The sequence below is a fragment of the Carassius carassius genome, chromosome 24 (genome assembly GCF_963082965.1).
Source record: "Carassius carassius chromosome 24, fCarCar2.1, whole genome shotgun sequence".
In the NCBI taxonomy this organism is placed as follows: Eukaryota; Metazoa; Chordata; class Actinopteri; order Cypriniformes; family Cyprinidae; genus Carassius; species Carassius carassius.
Window position 1 is genome coordinate 19,257,895 of NC_081778.1, and position 15,627 is coordinate 19,273,521.

Consider the following 15,627-nt stretch of genomic DNA (forward strand, 5'->3'; position numbering starts at 1 on the left):
TAAATAAAGAATTTAATAATAAGCAAATGATTCAAGTTTTTCTCACAATCCCGTGAAACTCTACCCAAATAATGGGCCCTCGAGTCTACGTTTGATGGTCCACAATTATCGTTTGCAATAGATTCATACTGTCTATATTATACAACAGTCAAGTATTGGGATGTGATGGAGCTGTTAATTCAAAGCGCAGATTGTTTGTGGTTTTGCATGTTTTTGTCAAACTGTAGTCTGCTTGGTGGGGATTCCATGATGGATTTCATCTAACAGGCAACAAGTGACTGTTCTTTACAAGCAAGTCATTTGAATCATTTATTAAACCGATTAGTTTAAAACGCGGATTGCTTCCATCACGTGTTGTTTGGAAACGTTTTCGCTGTGGAGCAAAACAAAGTAATGTGTATAAAATGTAAGTTACCCATTTTTAATAGCTTGTTCAATTAACTGTTGTGCTGGTTGGCAATCTGCCCAGAAAAGAGGTAACTTAGGTCTTTTTGAGGTCTGCCCCAAAAATATTTGGATGCTCAAAACAGTTTGTTTATGCAAAGGTGTTGCGTTATACCAGCCAAGTGAAGAAATAGAGACCAAAGACTTTCAAAGCTTCATATCGTTAGGCTCCAAATTCTAAATCAATAGATATAATTAAGAAGAACATTGAACATTCATATTTAATTTGATAAACCACCCTTGTGTTTACCCTGCTGTGAACATGAGGGAAACATGACTTCAGTTTTAGTAGTAAAAAAAATAAAATAAAAATAACCCCGCATTTGAGCTAAGGTCAGATAACCTTATATGTTTCTTGTTAATCGATAATAGGCAGCTTATTATTAAAAAGACATTTATTAGATTCTGATCCATAGCAGGAGATTTGCGCAGCACCACAACAAACCATACCTCATTGTGTTTATAAAGTCTAAAATCATAGTAACTGATAGAAAAATAAACTGAGGACTACATTTATCCGAATTTTATTTCATCAGAATTCTATGCTCATTGCACAAAATATTTTGAGATCTAGAACATCACAGCATGACTGCAGACAGACAGCCAACATTAACAAACCACATTCAGCAAAATACAGCAATAAGTCACCATATGCTCTTTGGTGAAATTATGAGATTAGTTTTTATTATTGATACCACACATTGCAAAACTGAGGTGAAAGTCTAAATGACAAATCCATGCTCTGCACAAAAGCTTTCGAGATTTCAACAGGAAGGTCTATTCTCCATGAAGACTGACAAGTCAGGCTTACGCAACAGCAAATAACAGGTCTGCAACATAACCAAAATGCAATGACAACCTTTCCAAAATAAATATTTAAAGAAAAATATTAAAATCCAATATGTAATCTTACATAGCGCCTTGTTTTACATATATTTCATTAAATCACAAGCATATTTACATATGCTCAGATATTAGGTGAAGCAAGAAGTTATTTTACATTTTCTAAGTGTAATAAAAGTACTTTTTAAGTATTGAACTTTCAATTCCTTTCGCCATAAATATTCTGAACATAACAGTCTCCATGGCAGCAAGGAAAGCCCCATGTGTTGTCTAGGCAACTGCATCAAAAACAGAAGGTTTATGTATTTATTATAAGTGGAAGGAGAGAGTATGAACATCCATTTGTTTGTGAGGATGTGGACAATTAACACAAAGCTCTGATTATTTAGTTTCCCCCTGTGGTGAACACTGCTTATGCCTCTTCAGATCAGTCAAGCTTTGGTTTATAACATATGCCTAACTCTTTGGCTCAGTGTTTCTTGTTTGGGAAGGCAGTGGATACACAACTCTGTTGCTTCCGAGCATCTGCTGATTTCTGGAGGCTCTGCTTTCTGTTCCTGCAGAGATTGATCACAGTTTCCAGACGCATTTGATTTCCACTCTGATGTTCAGGTGGGTTATGGGACTTGAGGATGCTGCGGCAATCTCTCTGTTGTGTGTATATGTAGTACTTGATATCGATGTCATTCCCTCACCTGTAAGTGATGTTATTGTCTGGCGCTGTTGATGTCTATGAGCAGCCTGTGTCAAAAGCATTTTAAGTTACTGACAGGCTTGACGGCTCATTTAGCCATGTCCTCAGCCACTGCCTTCCCTAATTTGTCTTTCAAGTAAGCCACTTTCTGCCAGTCGGACTTCAGTTCCAGCCATTCAAAGTAAGGCACCTGTAAGGGAACACGTAAGGGGTGTGGTTGTGACTCATCTGTATACAGATATATAGAGTGAAGGTGTGGTCAACATTTAATGTTTTCTGGCAAGTTATTTCAGTGGCAATCAATGGAATACAAAATTTAAGGGTAAAAGATTCCAGAACAGGCTAAACTTGTTCATAACCTAGGATTTACTGGACTGGCCAACAGTAAGCTGCTATTGGTTTGAAAATGACTTCTGTGTAAACTGTGCTTCATAAACTACTACATAACTGACAATGGAATTGGAACGCAAAATCAATCTCAGAAAGTGGAAAAGTTTTATGAACTCTGGTGTATTAAAATGGCTGTTGTCAGCTAGCGCATCAAATGGCAAGAGGATTATGTCAGCCCTGTGCTCAGTTGGAAGTCAAGACGAGTCCAGCCTACTCTATCAAACTGTACCCCAGGAGCCATAGGGCTAACAGGATTGGCCTACATGCTGCAGACAGAGCCTGAGTCCTTTTCCACAGTTCTGTCTTTACTGACGCTATTTATAACCCAAAGCCAGGGGGAATGCCTGCCATGTAATAGCTGTGACAACAGGAATACAGCTAATCAGTTTCTTTCCATTTTCCATCAGAATATACTCAACATCAAACAGCTTGAAAGATTAAAGTGGCAAGCGTCATAAACTGCAGTGAGTGCTTATAATAAACAGAACGTTAACGGTTGTTGCTGTTTTTTGTGTAAATGGATCTTAATTCAATGAGAATCGTGAAGTTCACTCCACAGATAAAACGTTGTTGACACAGAGGAAAGGTAGCATTGGAGTCACTTTAAGAATGATTTTTCACTCTGTCTCACCTCCACCACTATGAACCCAGCCAGCTGTAGGTGACGTTTCTGCATGGCAAAGCGGCCCAGCAGATCCTTGCTCCTGAGACAAAAGTTAGGAAACTCCCAAGCCACAAATGCTATCCTGGAAATAGACATACACAACTGACAAATTTAGGAATCATCTCTGTATGTGAACTTAGGACAAGGCTTTCACTTTAACACTCACCTCCGTGCCCCTGCAGGTAAGGCATCACGTTCACCACCTCCGGGTAAATGAGGGGCTTTCAAGTTCTCCAAATCAATAGGCTTATTTTCTGAATCTACCATAAGCTCTCCATCTGTGGTGAAAACAAAAAACAGATTCACATATTAACAGGAGATTATGTAAGACTCCTGCTTAAGGATTCATGATCCATGAATGGGAATCAAATATGCCCTCTGTTACCTTGGAAAAAGTACTTAACTTCACAGTTGCTACTCACCTATTGTCCATCCGTATATGGTTTTGACAGCAGTGCGGAGGGCCTGTGTCCGGCCGTTTGTCAGGCTCTGGAGGGCTGTGTGAAGGCTGCTCTGCAGAGGGGTGCTGACCTCCACTTTGGTCTGGGGGGCTGGCAGCAGCACAGTGGGGGATTCGGTAGTGATTCCTAGAGGCTCCAGCTGAATAAAGGCAGAGATATGGAGCAATTTCAGCCGATAGGTCTCAGTCCGATCCACAATGCCTCCTGCTGGATAGGTCAGGAAAACGTTATCATGACATCATACAACTGCAGACTGACTATAGTGCTTGGTCACTATGAAATATCCTTGTATGAAATAAAATAAAATAAAAAAATTTATGTTGATTGACATTTGTGCTTATGTGATCCATGGAAAAAAAATTACAGCATACAAGTTTAAATCTACATGAGGGTGAATAAATAATGAGAGTATTTTCATTTTGGGGTGAACTATTCCTTATAGTACAGTACCATTTCAAAGGTTTGGGGTTGACAAGTCCTTAAAGTGTTTTTGAAAGAAGTCTCTTACACTCACCAAATCTGCATTTAATCAAATGACAGTAAAACAGCAATATTGTGAAATATTACAATCTATTCTACTTTTTATACATTTTAAAATGAGATGTATTCCTGTGATGACAAAGCTGAATTTTCAGCAGCCATTACTCCAGTATTCAGTATCACATGATCCTTCAATTTAATATGCTGATTTAATGCTAAAGAAATATTTATTATTTTTATTAATGTTAATTAATTGTGCTGCATAATATTTATATGCAAACCAGAATACTGTTTTTTTTTTTTAGGATTCTTTGATGAATAGAAAGTTCAAAACAGCATTATTTGGAATAGAAATGACAATTAAAAATGCTAATGTGTTCTTGGTGAATAAAATGGTTTTTAAAAAAATCTTACAGCCACAAACGTTTGAAGGGTATTGTATGTTAAATCTGCCTCTAATGACAAAGTAAAAACAGACACTGGACAATGAGGTTATACTGCCACCATGTGTCTCGGGTGAGATCAGCAAATGATCAAAGTGCGACATAAGAAATGTGAATTCAGCAGTTGTCCCAAAATGGAGTACAGCTTTTTCAGAATATTTTTATCATATTCATGCCTACGCACCTGTAAGTTTCTTCAGAAAGTCATACTGGGCAACAGAGGAGATGTAATAAGGATTGGCCTGGTTCAGCACACACAGCGACCAGACCACGTCTGTTTTCAGGAATGGCTCTAAATTCTGAAAGGAACCTTCCAAAGCTTTGTGTACCTATAGCCACACAATAAAACATAATAGGTACATGCACATACATACACATTCTCCATTGCATTTAATCAAGGATAATAATAATACAATATTACAAACTGGTTACCTTTTGGTAAAACTCCTCTCCTTTACCGAGTTGGAAGTTGAGTTTGGCGAAAGACATGAGGAGATTACACACCTGCAGAGTGCTGTAGTTTTCACTGTTACTCACATAGTGCTGAAAAACAACAGAGAGTGAAAAAAAGAATAAATATGTAGACATAGACTGGTGAAAGACGATTGAAATCAAACTAAATAAAAGGTTTCCTTCAGGGAAGGTATAATTTTCTTCGTGCTGATCTGATAAAAAATGATTCCAAACCTGAGCAAAGCCTTCAAACATAGGCAAGTGGAGCCACTTGAGAAAGGCTAGAGACTTGGCACAGCGGGTGACGTCGAGGGAACTCAGTTCTGATAACCTAGGCAACAGCTCTGCCGCTATTCTCTGGAGCACTTGTGTCTGGTGAAAATTCAGCTTACCTTTGATTTAGAGAAAGACAAGAACACAATTAGATTTATTTATTCAAGTCAAGGCAAGAATCAGTTTTATGAGGTTAACTGAAAAAAATTTCACTGACCATAAACATATGCAATGTCAAGCAGCAATGGTGTTTTTAGTTCAAAAGAGGGTTTCTGGTTCAGGTGGTATGAGAGAGCACGTAATAAAGGAACGGCTCGTCTGTTTTGAGAGGCCAGTGCAAAGGCCACCCTCCGGATATCCTCAGCGCTGAAGCTCTCTGCCAACTCCAGAGCCTAGAAAACACAAGATACTGTTCAGTGCTAGACCATCAAGTTACACAAACCTAATACAACATGAAGCAAATTTCAAAAGCGTGTAGGTGGCTAAAGGTGTTTGTGTGTGTGTGTGTGTGTGTGTGTGTGTGTGCACTCACTTTGTCCTCCAGTTTGTCCAAGAGAGAGGGGGTGAAGAGTGAAGCACGGCCCATGAGAATGCTGACGGTACGACTGTCACACAGCTCTGTCCAGCGCAGCTCCAGCTGTTTCAGCAGGGCTTTGGTAAGTGCTTCATTTTCATACCTATTACAACATGAACAACAGCATTATGAGAACAGACCAGCTACTTACTGGACCAACTGCAGCATTAAGAACTTAAGAAACTTTTAAGAAAAAATGACTGATATAGATATTAATTCATATTCGTTCATTCAAAGCAAACGCATAGAAATACTTACGTTTGGGGTTGATTTTTTTTTGTAAGAAGTCTCTTATGCTCAGTAAGGCTAATACAGTAAAAACAATAATATAGTGAAAATGATTACAATTTAAAATAACTTAATATATTTTAAAATGTAATTTACTGTATTGTGATGCCAAAGCTGAATTTTCAGCAGCATTACGCCAGTCTCTAAAAGTCATACTCCAGTGTTACGAGATCCTTCAGAAATCATTCTAATATGCTGATTTGATGCTCAAGAAACACTTATTATCAATACTGTAAACAGTTGTGTTGCCATTATACCGATTTTAGGATTCTCTGAGAAAAAGTTAAAAGAGAAGCATTTAATTGCATTTTTTTCCCCCAATGTAAAAGGCGTTACAATCAGTTTTGATCAATTTAATGCATCCTCACTAAATAAAACTTATAGAAAATATCTTATAGACCCAAACTTTTTAACAGTAATAGATCAGAGTAATTTAATTTAGTAAAATCCAATACATTCTAAAATATCTAAACTAAGACTGGGATAAAATGTAAAAGTAGTTTTTTGAAGGTTCAATTTTAAATTTTGTTGCGGTAGTAATGACTATAATTAGGAATCAAGCTTTGTCAAGCATGTGAATCCCACCCTCGTCTTTGTTGAAAGGCTACCCAGTCCATCAGGTATGCCAGGTGCCGGTAAGTGAGACGCCGGATCCTCCAGAGCACTTCATTCTGAATGGAGCAGAGTAGAGGGGCATCAGACGGAACCCAACATAGTAAGAGCACGCAGAAGTCCCACCAGAGAACCATTCCACACCGAGGACACCTGTGAGAGAACAACAACAAAGATAATCTTCTGCCATCTCAATATCAGTGACAAGCAGACTTTCCATTCAGTCTTGGCTACCTGAGAGTGAACTGTCTCCAGCATGCTCACGCACCGCGGATCCTGTAGGATCCCTTTGCCACCCTTCTCCATGACCCGCAGGTTCAGCTGGACAAGACACCTGGCAGCATCGCCGGCAGATCCACCATGCTCTGCCCACAACTGAAGCACTTCCTCTGGGGTGGATGCCTTTTCAACAAGTCGAACTAGTTGTGTTTGCTCATATGGCAATGTCGTCGTCTCCTCCATCCTAGCTAGTTCACTGCTCTGACAGAGGTGTCTAGCAGAAGGACGGATCCAAGACAGGGACATCTGGCACATCGGTTCAGTCTGGTGGACTGTGGAGGTCTGTAGTCGGGATGAGGCTGTAGCAGCCTGAGGACAGCGAGGAAACAATCGCGCCCATCTGCACAGCAGCCTGGTGGTCATTTTGAAAAGAGGATTTCCTGTATTCAACAACCAGTCAAAGCATCTGCCCCACACCTCACCTGAGCAGTGCACCTAGGAATCAATCACACAGCACATATAAGAAAAGACTCAGCCCAAACTTATATAAAAAAATAGCACCAGTCAGATATAAATGTTAAAATATTATTTATGTGGTAGTGTTTTGCCTTTAACAAAGCATTTAAAAAAGCATTTACAATTTTGTATTTTGTTTTGTATTTATTTTACTAGTACTGTTGCTTTCAAAAGAATAGCACTTAACTTCAACACTCCCCAAATATACTGAATCTAGCCACCGTATAAAGAGATGTCAAATGTCTGAATTACCTGGCTGTCTATAATGGGTTAAAGTCTATTCTGACCTTGCCGATTTGGGCAGGCGACGCGAAGCGCTTATGAAACTGTCAACATTATCAAGCAAGACTTTTCGGCAACCCAGTAAACACCAATACAGTTTAATAAACATGTTTTAGCGAAACTGAACAGGACTGCGCTGTCACCACCGATAAACCATATATTGCCTTCTCTTACCTTGTCAAACCAGCTTTTATGAGAACAGCAGCGACGGCGACATTCACATGGAGGAAAGAGCAGGAGTCGCGGAGTTTTTGCGTCAGTGAACCGGCAACACGTGATTTCGAAAGCGCATTGTGATTGGTCGGCATGCCTATGAATTGCAAAGAGAAACTGAGCCTTGTTGACTGGGGGTTCAGATGAGATAATGCAAAGTGGATGGAAAAAATTCTGGTTAATACTTTTATTTAAATTTTCCCAGCTAGTAATCACATTACTTATGTATTTTTGTCATTTTACACACACACACACACACACACACACACACACACACACACACACACACACACACACACACATATATATACACATTTTTTTTTTACTTGTACACTTAAATACTTTCAGTTACTTTGGAAAAACCTGCTGTGTGAATTTGGTGACAAAAGAAACAAAAGCTGGTGGGGAAAATAAATAAATTAATTAAAACAACTAGTAATACCAGTTTGTCTGCATCTGAATTAAGCAGTAAACCACTTCAAATGTGCAGTAAAGTACATTTTTTAAAATATTTTTTTATCCTTTTAATTAATTTTTAATAATCATTGTTGGAGAAATTGCTCTAAAAAGTAATTAATTGCTAATTACATATTCAACAGTGTAATTAGATTATTAATTACTTACACTAAAAAGTATTGCCTTATTTATTAATTACTTCCTAAATCTCATATCAACCTCAACCAGCTGAAGAATACAAGGATAGATGTGAAACTGCTCATTTAATTATTTCAAATAAATAAAATAAAATTGCATAAATTATTCTGGAACTGACCAAAGTATATAAAGGGAGAAGACTACATAAATAAATAAATAAATAAATAATTTAAAAAAACATCCATTTAACATTGGAAGTGAAATGTTGACATTAAATCCATGTTTTAGAATTGTTCTATATTTAATCCCATTACACCCAGTATACTGTTACTGATATGATGTAGAGTAGCCTCCACTTTAATTGTTTATCCTTTTGAGCTTTCATTTAAAAAAATCACAAAATTCTAATGTAGCAATTAAAGTAAAACACTTGAAAGTAGGGAGAAAATCTCATGATAGTTTTCCTTCAAATGCATGTTGGCCACAATTATTGGCACCACTAGAAATTATTTTTAGCACACCTGGGTGACTATTAGCATGATATGGTCCAGCCTGGCTTCCTGTTCCACATGAATATAAATATGAGGATAAATACCGCTTAATCAACCAACACAAGGAGTCCAAAGAATATAGTTCTGATGTACATAACAAGATTGTTGAGCTTCACAAAATAGAAAGTGGCTGTAAGAAAAGAGCTAAAGCATTGAAAATCCAAATTTACACCATCAGGGCAATAATTAAAGGGTTCCAATCAAGTAAAGATGTTTTCTGTCTGGAAGAGGACATGTGTCTATATCATACTTATGCACAGTGAGGAGAAGAGTTTGCGTGGCTAAAGACTCCCAGTCCTCTGACCTGAACCCTATAGAAAATGAGAGGAGTGAACTGAAGAGAAGAAGCACCAACATGGAGCTGTGAATCTGAAGGATCTGGAGAGATTTTGCATGAAGGAATGGTCTCTGATATCTTATCAGCTGTTCTCCAAACTCTTCAGGCATCATAGGAGAAAACTCAGAGCTTTTCTTGGGAAAAGGATGTAGTAATAACTGGGTGCCAATAATTGTGGCCAACATGAACTTGAGAAAACATTTATTTCTCCCCACTTTTAGTTGTTTTACTTTGATGGAAGTTTAGAATTTTGTGATTTTTTAAAATGAAAGATCAAAAGGATAAACAATGCAGATTTTTTTTCACAGATGCCTTTGCTCATATTTACCAGGGTGCCAATAATAGTGGAGGGCACTATATAAAATGTAACCCTGATTAATACTGCCTCTGTATGAACTTCTTATACACGTTTTACCTTACCTTTCAGAACCTATATACTTGAAAAATATTACTTGGAAAATAACATTAATCTTATTACAATAACAGCGGTTAACTGTTTACGGGTTAATAACAACATGGTTTGCTTTCAGATCACACGATCTTTTTAAATAAGTCATTAACATAACTTAATAATGTTTTGTTCATATTCGCTAAATATTCATTAGTTTAAGGAGATTTTTGCAATCTAGCAAGCGAGAAAACTATTGCAGTCGAGAGAAAGCTATTCATCAAGACGACCAGAAGATGGCAGTATTGATTAATTCATTAATCAAATTAATTCACTTCCTACTTGTTTAATTGGTCCGGAATGTTTTTTCTTCTTTTTATTTGTTGATGGTGATACACATACATCTATTACTTGTTCAAAAAGCTGTCTTGATTGAAACCATATTTGAGCTAGTCTGGTGATTGGTAAGCTCAGCCATAAAGCTCCAGGTTTTGTGTACCGAACAATATAAACTGATTGAATTGATCAAATCCGTCATTAACCGCTCCAGTGGTATTATTCTCTAATGGGAACAGGGTGCACACATGCACAATAGATGTCTTTTGTGGGTTCAGTAATAGCATGAAAGCAGTAAGCATTTTGTAGAGGATTATTTCATCTAAATCAGCCTCAGCTGTGTCTATAATGGAGTGCTGCGACAGTCAAGAGTGCAAAACATAATGTCCAAGAAGAAAATAGAAAATTATACATTCTGTTTTTGGAGGTACTTGCAAGTTTAATTTATTTTGTAGTTTGGCTGATTATTTTCAGGATATTCAAGTGTGAAAAGTCTTTTGAAATGGCACTGGAGTAGAAGGATATTTTCCTACACGGATACTCAAGGATACTCCTAGAAGGACACGCTCAATTTAGGAGATTATATAATATATTTTAAATATTATATTACATTTATATAATTTGATTGATTACTGCATTAGTGGTCAGAAGAGAGGGACTCTAGAATTTGGTAAATGAGTAGTACAATGTCCTTTGGAAATATAATGTAAGACTACATGATAGTATGCCAGCTAATATTTCAAGAAAGTTCTGGTCTGGAAACTGGTTACAGTGTTTTTTTTTTTTTTTCAAAACAGGCATGTTTGTATTATGAATGAAAGAGAAGTAGATTTTGAATTTTTTTTCTCCTTAAAGATCATGTGCCAGGCAGGGGAGAAGGAAAATGGTTCAATCTCATACAAGACCGTTTTTTTATATATTGAATTTAAGAGATAGAAAAGGGCAAGTGAAACATTTTTCAGTAATGAGGCAGCTCAACCGGAGGTGTATGGAAAGGATAAACTTTTAGAAGCAGTGTAATATGGAGCAGTTCCATTAACTGCCCTTTTCAAGTGGCACTTTGGAAAGAGAGAGTAAAAGTGAGACACAAAGAGAAGAACGGAGAGTTACAGTCACTGACTGAACCTTTATCTGGTGATTTATGCTCCATTCCATCAGCTCTCCGCGGCCTACATAGTCATCTGGTTAATGGTGTGATTTACATTAACGACACAGAGAGGTGCAGCCCGTTTTACAGTCTTTAATGCACACATCAGAACTTTGACATGCTTCGTGCTTAGTCGGCTGAATTTGCATAAGCTTGCAGTAGATACCCATAAGACTTTGAGATAGATTTGTGTAATGTTTTATGCCATTTGAAGAAAGGCATATTTTAACCAACATTTTAAAACTCAATCTAATCTTTGTGTAAAACTGAGGTGCATTTGAATGTCTCTTAAACAGAGCAGAATGGTAATTAGTTGGCCAGGTTAAGTGAAGTTAAGTATCTGTCAATCGCACTCATGATAGTTTAACAGTAATAAGCTGAGAGCTCTGGCCTCCTCTAAGGATCTTATTTTAGAGGTCTCTTAGTACAGACTTCATATTTTATTTCTATTGCAAATTTAAGAAATCTAGTGGGTTAGGCTTTGGGGATCTGTATAACTAGACTGAGCTTAGTTCATAATTAAGGGAGTCTGATGTCCTGATTTAACTGAGAACTTAAAGCCATAAAGAACACTTTCAATGAAATACTGAATGACTTTAAGAGCTACTGTATCCACCTCATGTCTTAATTTCAATGATGCCTCTTATAATGGTGAAAACATTGTGCATGTGATGAGAGCAAGTTCTAATCAATTCATCATTGCCTAACGAGGTACAGTTCAATTAAATAAATAAATTAAATTTATGCATTTAGCAGAAGCTTTCATCCAAAGCAACTTACAGCGCATTCAGGCTAACAGTTTTTACCTAACATGTGTTCCCTGGGAATTGAACCCACAACCTTGCACTGTTAACGCAATGCTCTACCACTGAGCCACAGGAACAGTGACTTAATGATAATAATTAACAGTATTATTCAACAGTTAGTTCTGATCTGAGAATTTGATTGGCGGGGGTGTCATTCCAAAAGCTTATACAGTCCATCATTTACCAGTAGTTCAATAGAACTTGTCAGCACAGTTCTCTTACGAGAGTTCTCTCGTACTGCGTCTTAGCTAAGACGCTACGGGAAAAGTCTCTTTTCACGAAATACTGAAGCAAAAAATTATCCTTAATTTTGAATTTTTGTAAAGCACATTTGCAGCAGCACACAGCAATAGGCGAGATGGCTCGCTCGCTCATTGGCTGCTCTGCGGCAACTGCTTCGCGCCCTTCATGCCACTTCCCGCCGAAACGGGTGTGGCCCAACCCTATAAAAGGAGCTCGAAAAGGCTGACTCACCTGATTTTTCATCTCTTCAGCGAAGCTCACGCATCGCTGGATCACGAAGGAAGCATGCGCCGTCTGATAGGCATCTCAGCGGGACGAGCTATTCCTGAAGCCGCTGGTCAACGCTGCCTTCCACTGCCGTTCCTGCTGTGCGTTCCGGCGCACATATACTTTCAATTCTGTTATATCCAACTGTTCTTTATGCGTGTGTGTGTGTTCGCCCTGCGACACACACTCGTAAAAGAGCTTGCGTCTTTTTTAAGATGCCTTCCTGCGGCTCGTCAGAGCCCCACTCAGCGAGGGACACCGGTACGTCATCTGTGTCTCCTGCCTGGGTGAAGATCATGCAGCGCTCGCGCTCGCTGACGGGCGGATGCCCTCACTGCAAGCTGTTGCCATGGTGACTCTGAGGACTCGCTTGGCCTTTTTCTCTGAGCCTGCATTCTCCGCTGCGCTGAGCCGTAAAAGGGCCCGCTTCCAGCGGATTCCGGAACCGTCTTCAGCTCAACCGAGCTCGCCGGTTCGCCCTGCTTCAACGGCCTCTACTGCATCGCTTCCCGATGGGCAGCGGCCGCTGTTTGCCGCTGTGTCGTCCGAGGAAGTCGATCTCAGGGCCGCGTCGGGGGAAGAGGACACGTGCTCTCTGCTAGCTTCGGGCAGTGAGGGCTGGGCGAGCTCCGGGGATCTCGCGCCTTCTGCTCAGAAGCCCAGCAAACGAGCTGACATCGAGAAGGAGCCGAGGCGAGTGCTCACGCTGGCCGCGACGAGTCTCTGCCTCGAGTGGTCTGCACCAGCGCCCTCCCCTCTCGCTCCCGGCTGGATGGTAGTTTCCTTTCGGATGAGCGTACTTCTCAAAGCCCGCCTCATTTCTTCCTGAGCTTCACGAAGAGGAGGCAAAGGCTTGGAACGCTCCATATTCAGCGCAAACTGGTTCGTCTGTCTCACTAGCATTCTCCACACTGGATGATGCTAAAAACAGGAACTACCAGTCACTTCCGCCGGTGGAACAGGCGATAGCGACGCGCCTTTGTCCGCCCTCTGCTGGACGGCGGACGAAAGCGGTGTTGCCATGTAAAGCCTGCCGCATGACGTCACCTCTGCTCGCGCGAATCTTTTCTGCTGCTGAGCAGGCTGCGTCTGCACTACACACGATGACTGCACTACAGTTTTTAGACAGACTGAGCAGCTGTTTGTTTCGTTCAGTGGACGTTCCAAGGGAATGGCTGTTTCGAGGCAGACTCTATCCAGATGGATAGTTGACGCCATAGCGTTAGCTTACGCTTCCAGGGGCCGTCAGAGTACACTCCGCAAGGGGCGTCGCCTCGTCGTGGGCGTGGTCTACGGGGATCTCCTTGCAGGATATATGTATGGCGGCAGGTTGGGCCTCGCCGTCTACATTTATCAGGTTCTATAGCCTGGAGGTTCCCGCCTTGGGGACCCTGATGGGAACTCTGAGTTTGTGAGCGTTATGCGCTGCCGACTGTTATATGGGCAGTATTGCGTAAGACCCGCATTGCCACATTGGTCAGGCTTTGTCTCGACTGTGTGATGTCATATTGCCGCATCTACGGGTGCTGCTAGATATGGGATGGAGGGCCCCCCCCCTGGACTCTCTGTGAGTCCCTCGGTTGACTGTGCACTGTAAATCCTGGGCGTTGCTTTCAGGTTTATTGGTGTGTGATCCCTGTGCGCACGGCGCTTTACATGGGGTTCCCGTAGCGTCTTAGCTAAGACGCAGTACGAGAGAACTCTCGTAAGAGAACGTACTCGGTTACTAAAGTAACCTCGGTTCTCTCTAGAAGAGGGAACGAGTACTGCGTTCTCTGCCGTGCGTACGATTCACTCTGGTTCGCTTCGGCGATGAAATAAATCAGGTGAGTCAGCCTTTTCAAGCTCCTTTTATAGGGTTGGGCCACACCCGTTTCGGCGGGAAGTGTCATGAAGGTCTGATGTTGCATCAGCCTGCGCTCGATAGGCTGTGCAGTTGCCGCAGAGCAGTCAATGAGCGAGCGAGCCGTCTTGCCTATGGCTGTGTGCTGCTGCAAATGCGCTTTACAAAAATTCAAAATTAAGGATAATTTTTTGCTTCAGTATTTCGTGAAAAGAGACTTTTCCTGTAGCATCTTAGCTAAGACGCAGTACTCGTTCCCTCTTCTAGAGAGAACTGAGGTTACGTTAGTAACCGAGTACGTTATCTAACAATGCGTTTGGGAAACACACCCCTGCTTGTTTTTATGGAGGCTCCTCACATAAAATAAACAAATAAAAATCTGAATTGTGAGATATAAAAAATATATTTTTTGAGACTATTCTAATCAGAATTGAGAGTTTTATAAACGCAAGATATAACCTCAGAACTGCAAGGGAAAAAAGTCAGAATGGGGAGATTTAAAGTTTGCCTTTATTTTTTTATTCCATGGTGTAAACGGGCTTCCGTATGTTTGTTTCTGTGAGGTGGGCATTTTCAGTGCAAGTTACATTATAATGCTAGTAGGTGGCGACAAGTGATTCCCTTTATGAATTAATCAATGAATCCTTATTCAACCAATTCATTCAAAACACTGATTAATTCAAGAACAAAACAAGTATCTTCTGTCTTTATGAGTGAGTCATTGAATCATCAACTCAACCGATTTGTTTAAAACCACTGATTCTTTTATTGAACTTGTTTAAATGAAATATTACACTGTCAAAATATCTAAATGTCAGCACATTTGTGGAGTCCGGAACAACAACATCCTTGCTTTTTGATATTAAATAAAACATATCAAAGGTGTAGTGTGTGATTATATTGATATTAAAATTACTCCACCATATTATGTAAGAACAACTATGAGTTGCCTGTGAACTGTGAAGAGATATATTTATTGAAACATCCTGATCAGCCTCAGCTAGCAATGTTGGGTTTTGTTTGGTCTAACAGAAAACACACACTTCACTGGAACAAATTTGGAGAAATGAAGCATTGCATCACCTGCTCACTAATGGAGCCCCTGCAGTCAATGGGTGCTGTCAGAACGAGAGTCCAAACAGCTGATAAAAACATCACAATAATCCAATGTAATCCACACTACTCCAATCCATCACTTAATGTCTAGTAAAGTGAAAAGCAGCGAAAGTGAAAAATGTTTGTATTTATTAAATTTTAACCGCTTCC

The 15,627-nt window shown here is 39.9% G+C and overlaps 1 protein-coding gene across 1 annotated transcript; it reads right to left on the reverse strand.

The window, feature by feature from the left end:
* Positions 1 to 954: 954 nt before the first annotated feature.
* LOC132103099 (FAST kinase domain-containing protein 4-like) lies at positions 955 to 7,913 on the reverse strand. The gene is given in 13 exon segments (XM_059507922.1): positions 955 to 2,171; positions 3,003 to 3,117; positions 3,202 to 3,313; positions 3,458 to 3,700; positions 4,604 to 4,748; positions 4,852 to 4,962; positions 5,107 to 5,264; positions 5,363 to 5,537; positions 5,678 to 5,822; positions 6,593 to 6,712; positions 6,714 to 6,772; positions 6,854 to 7,333; positions 7,811 to 7,913. Coding segments are annotated over 12 exon segments (1,893 nt in total). The 5' UTR covers positions 7,262 to 7,333; positions 7,811 to 7,913; the 3' UTR covers positions 955 to 2,069.
* Between the last annotated feature and the right edge of the window lie 7,714 nt (positions 7,914 to 15,627).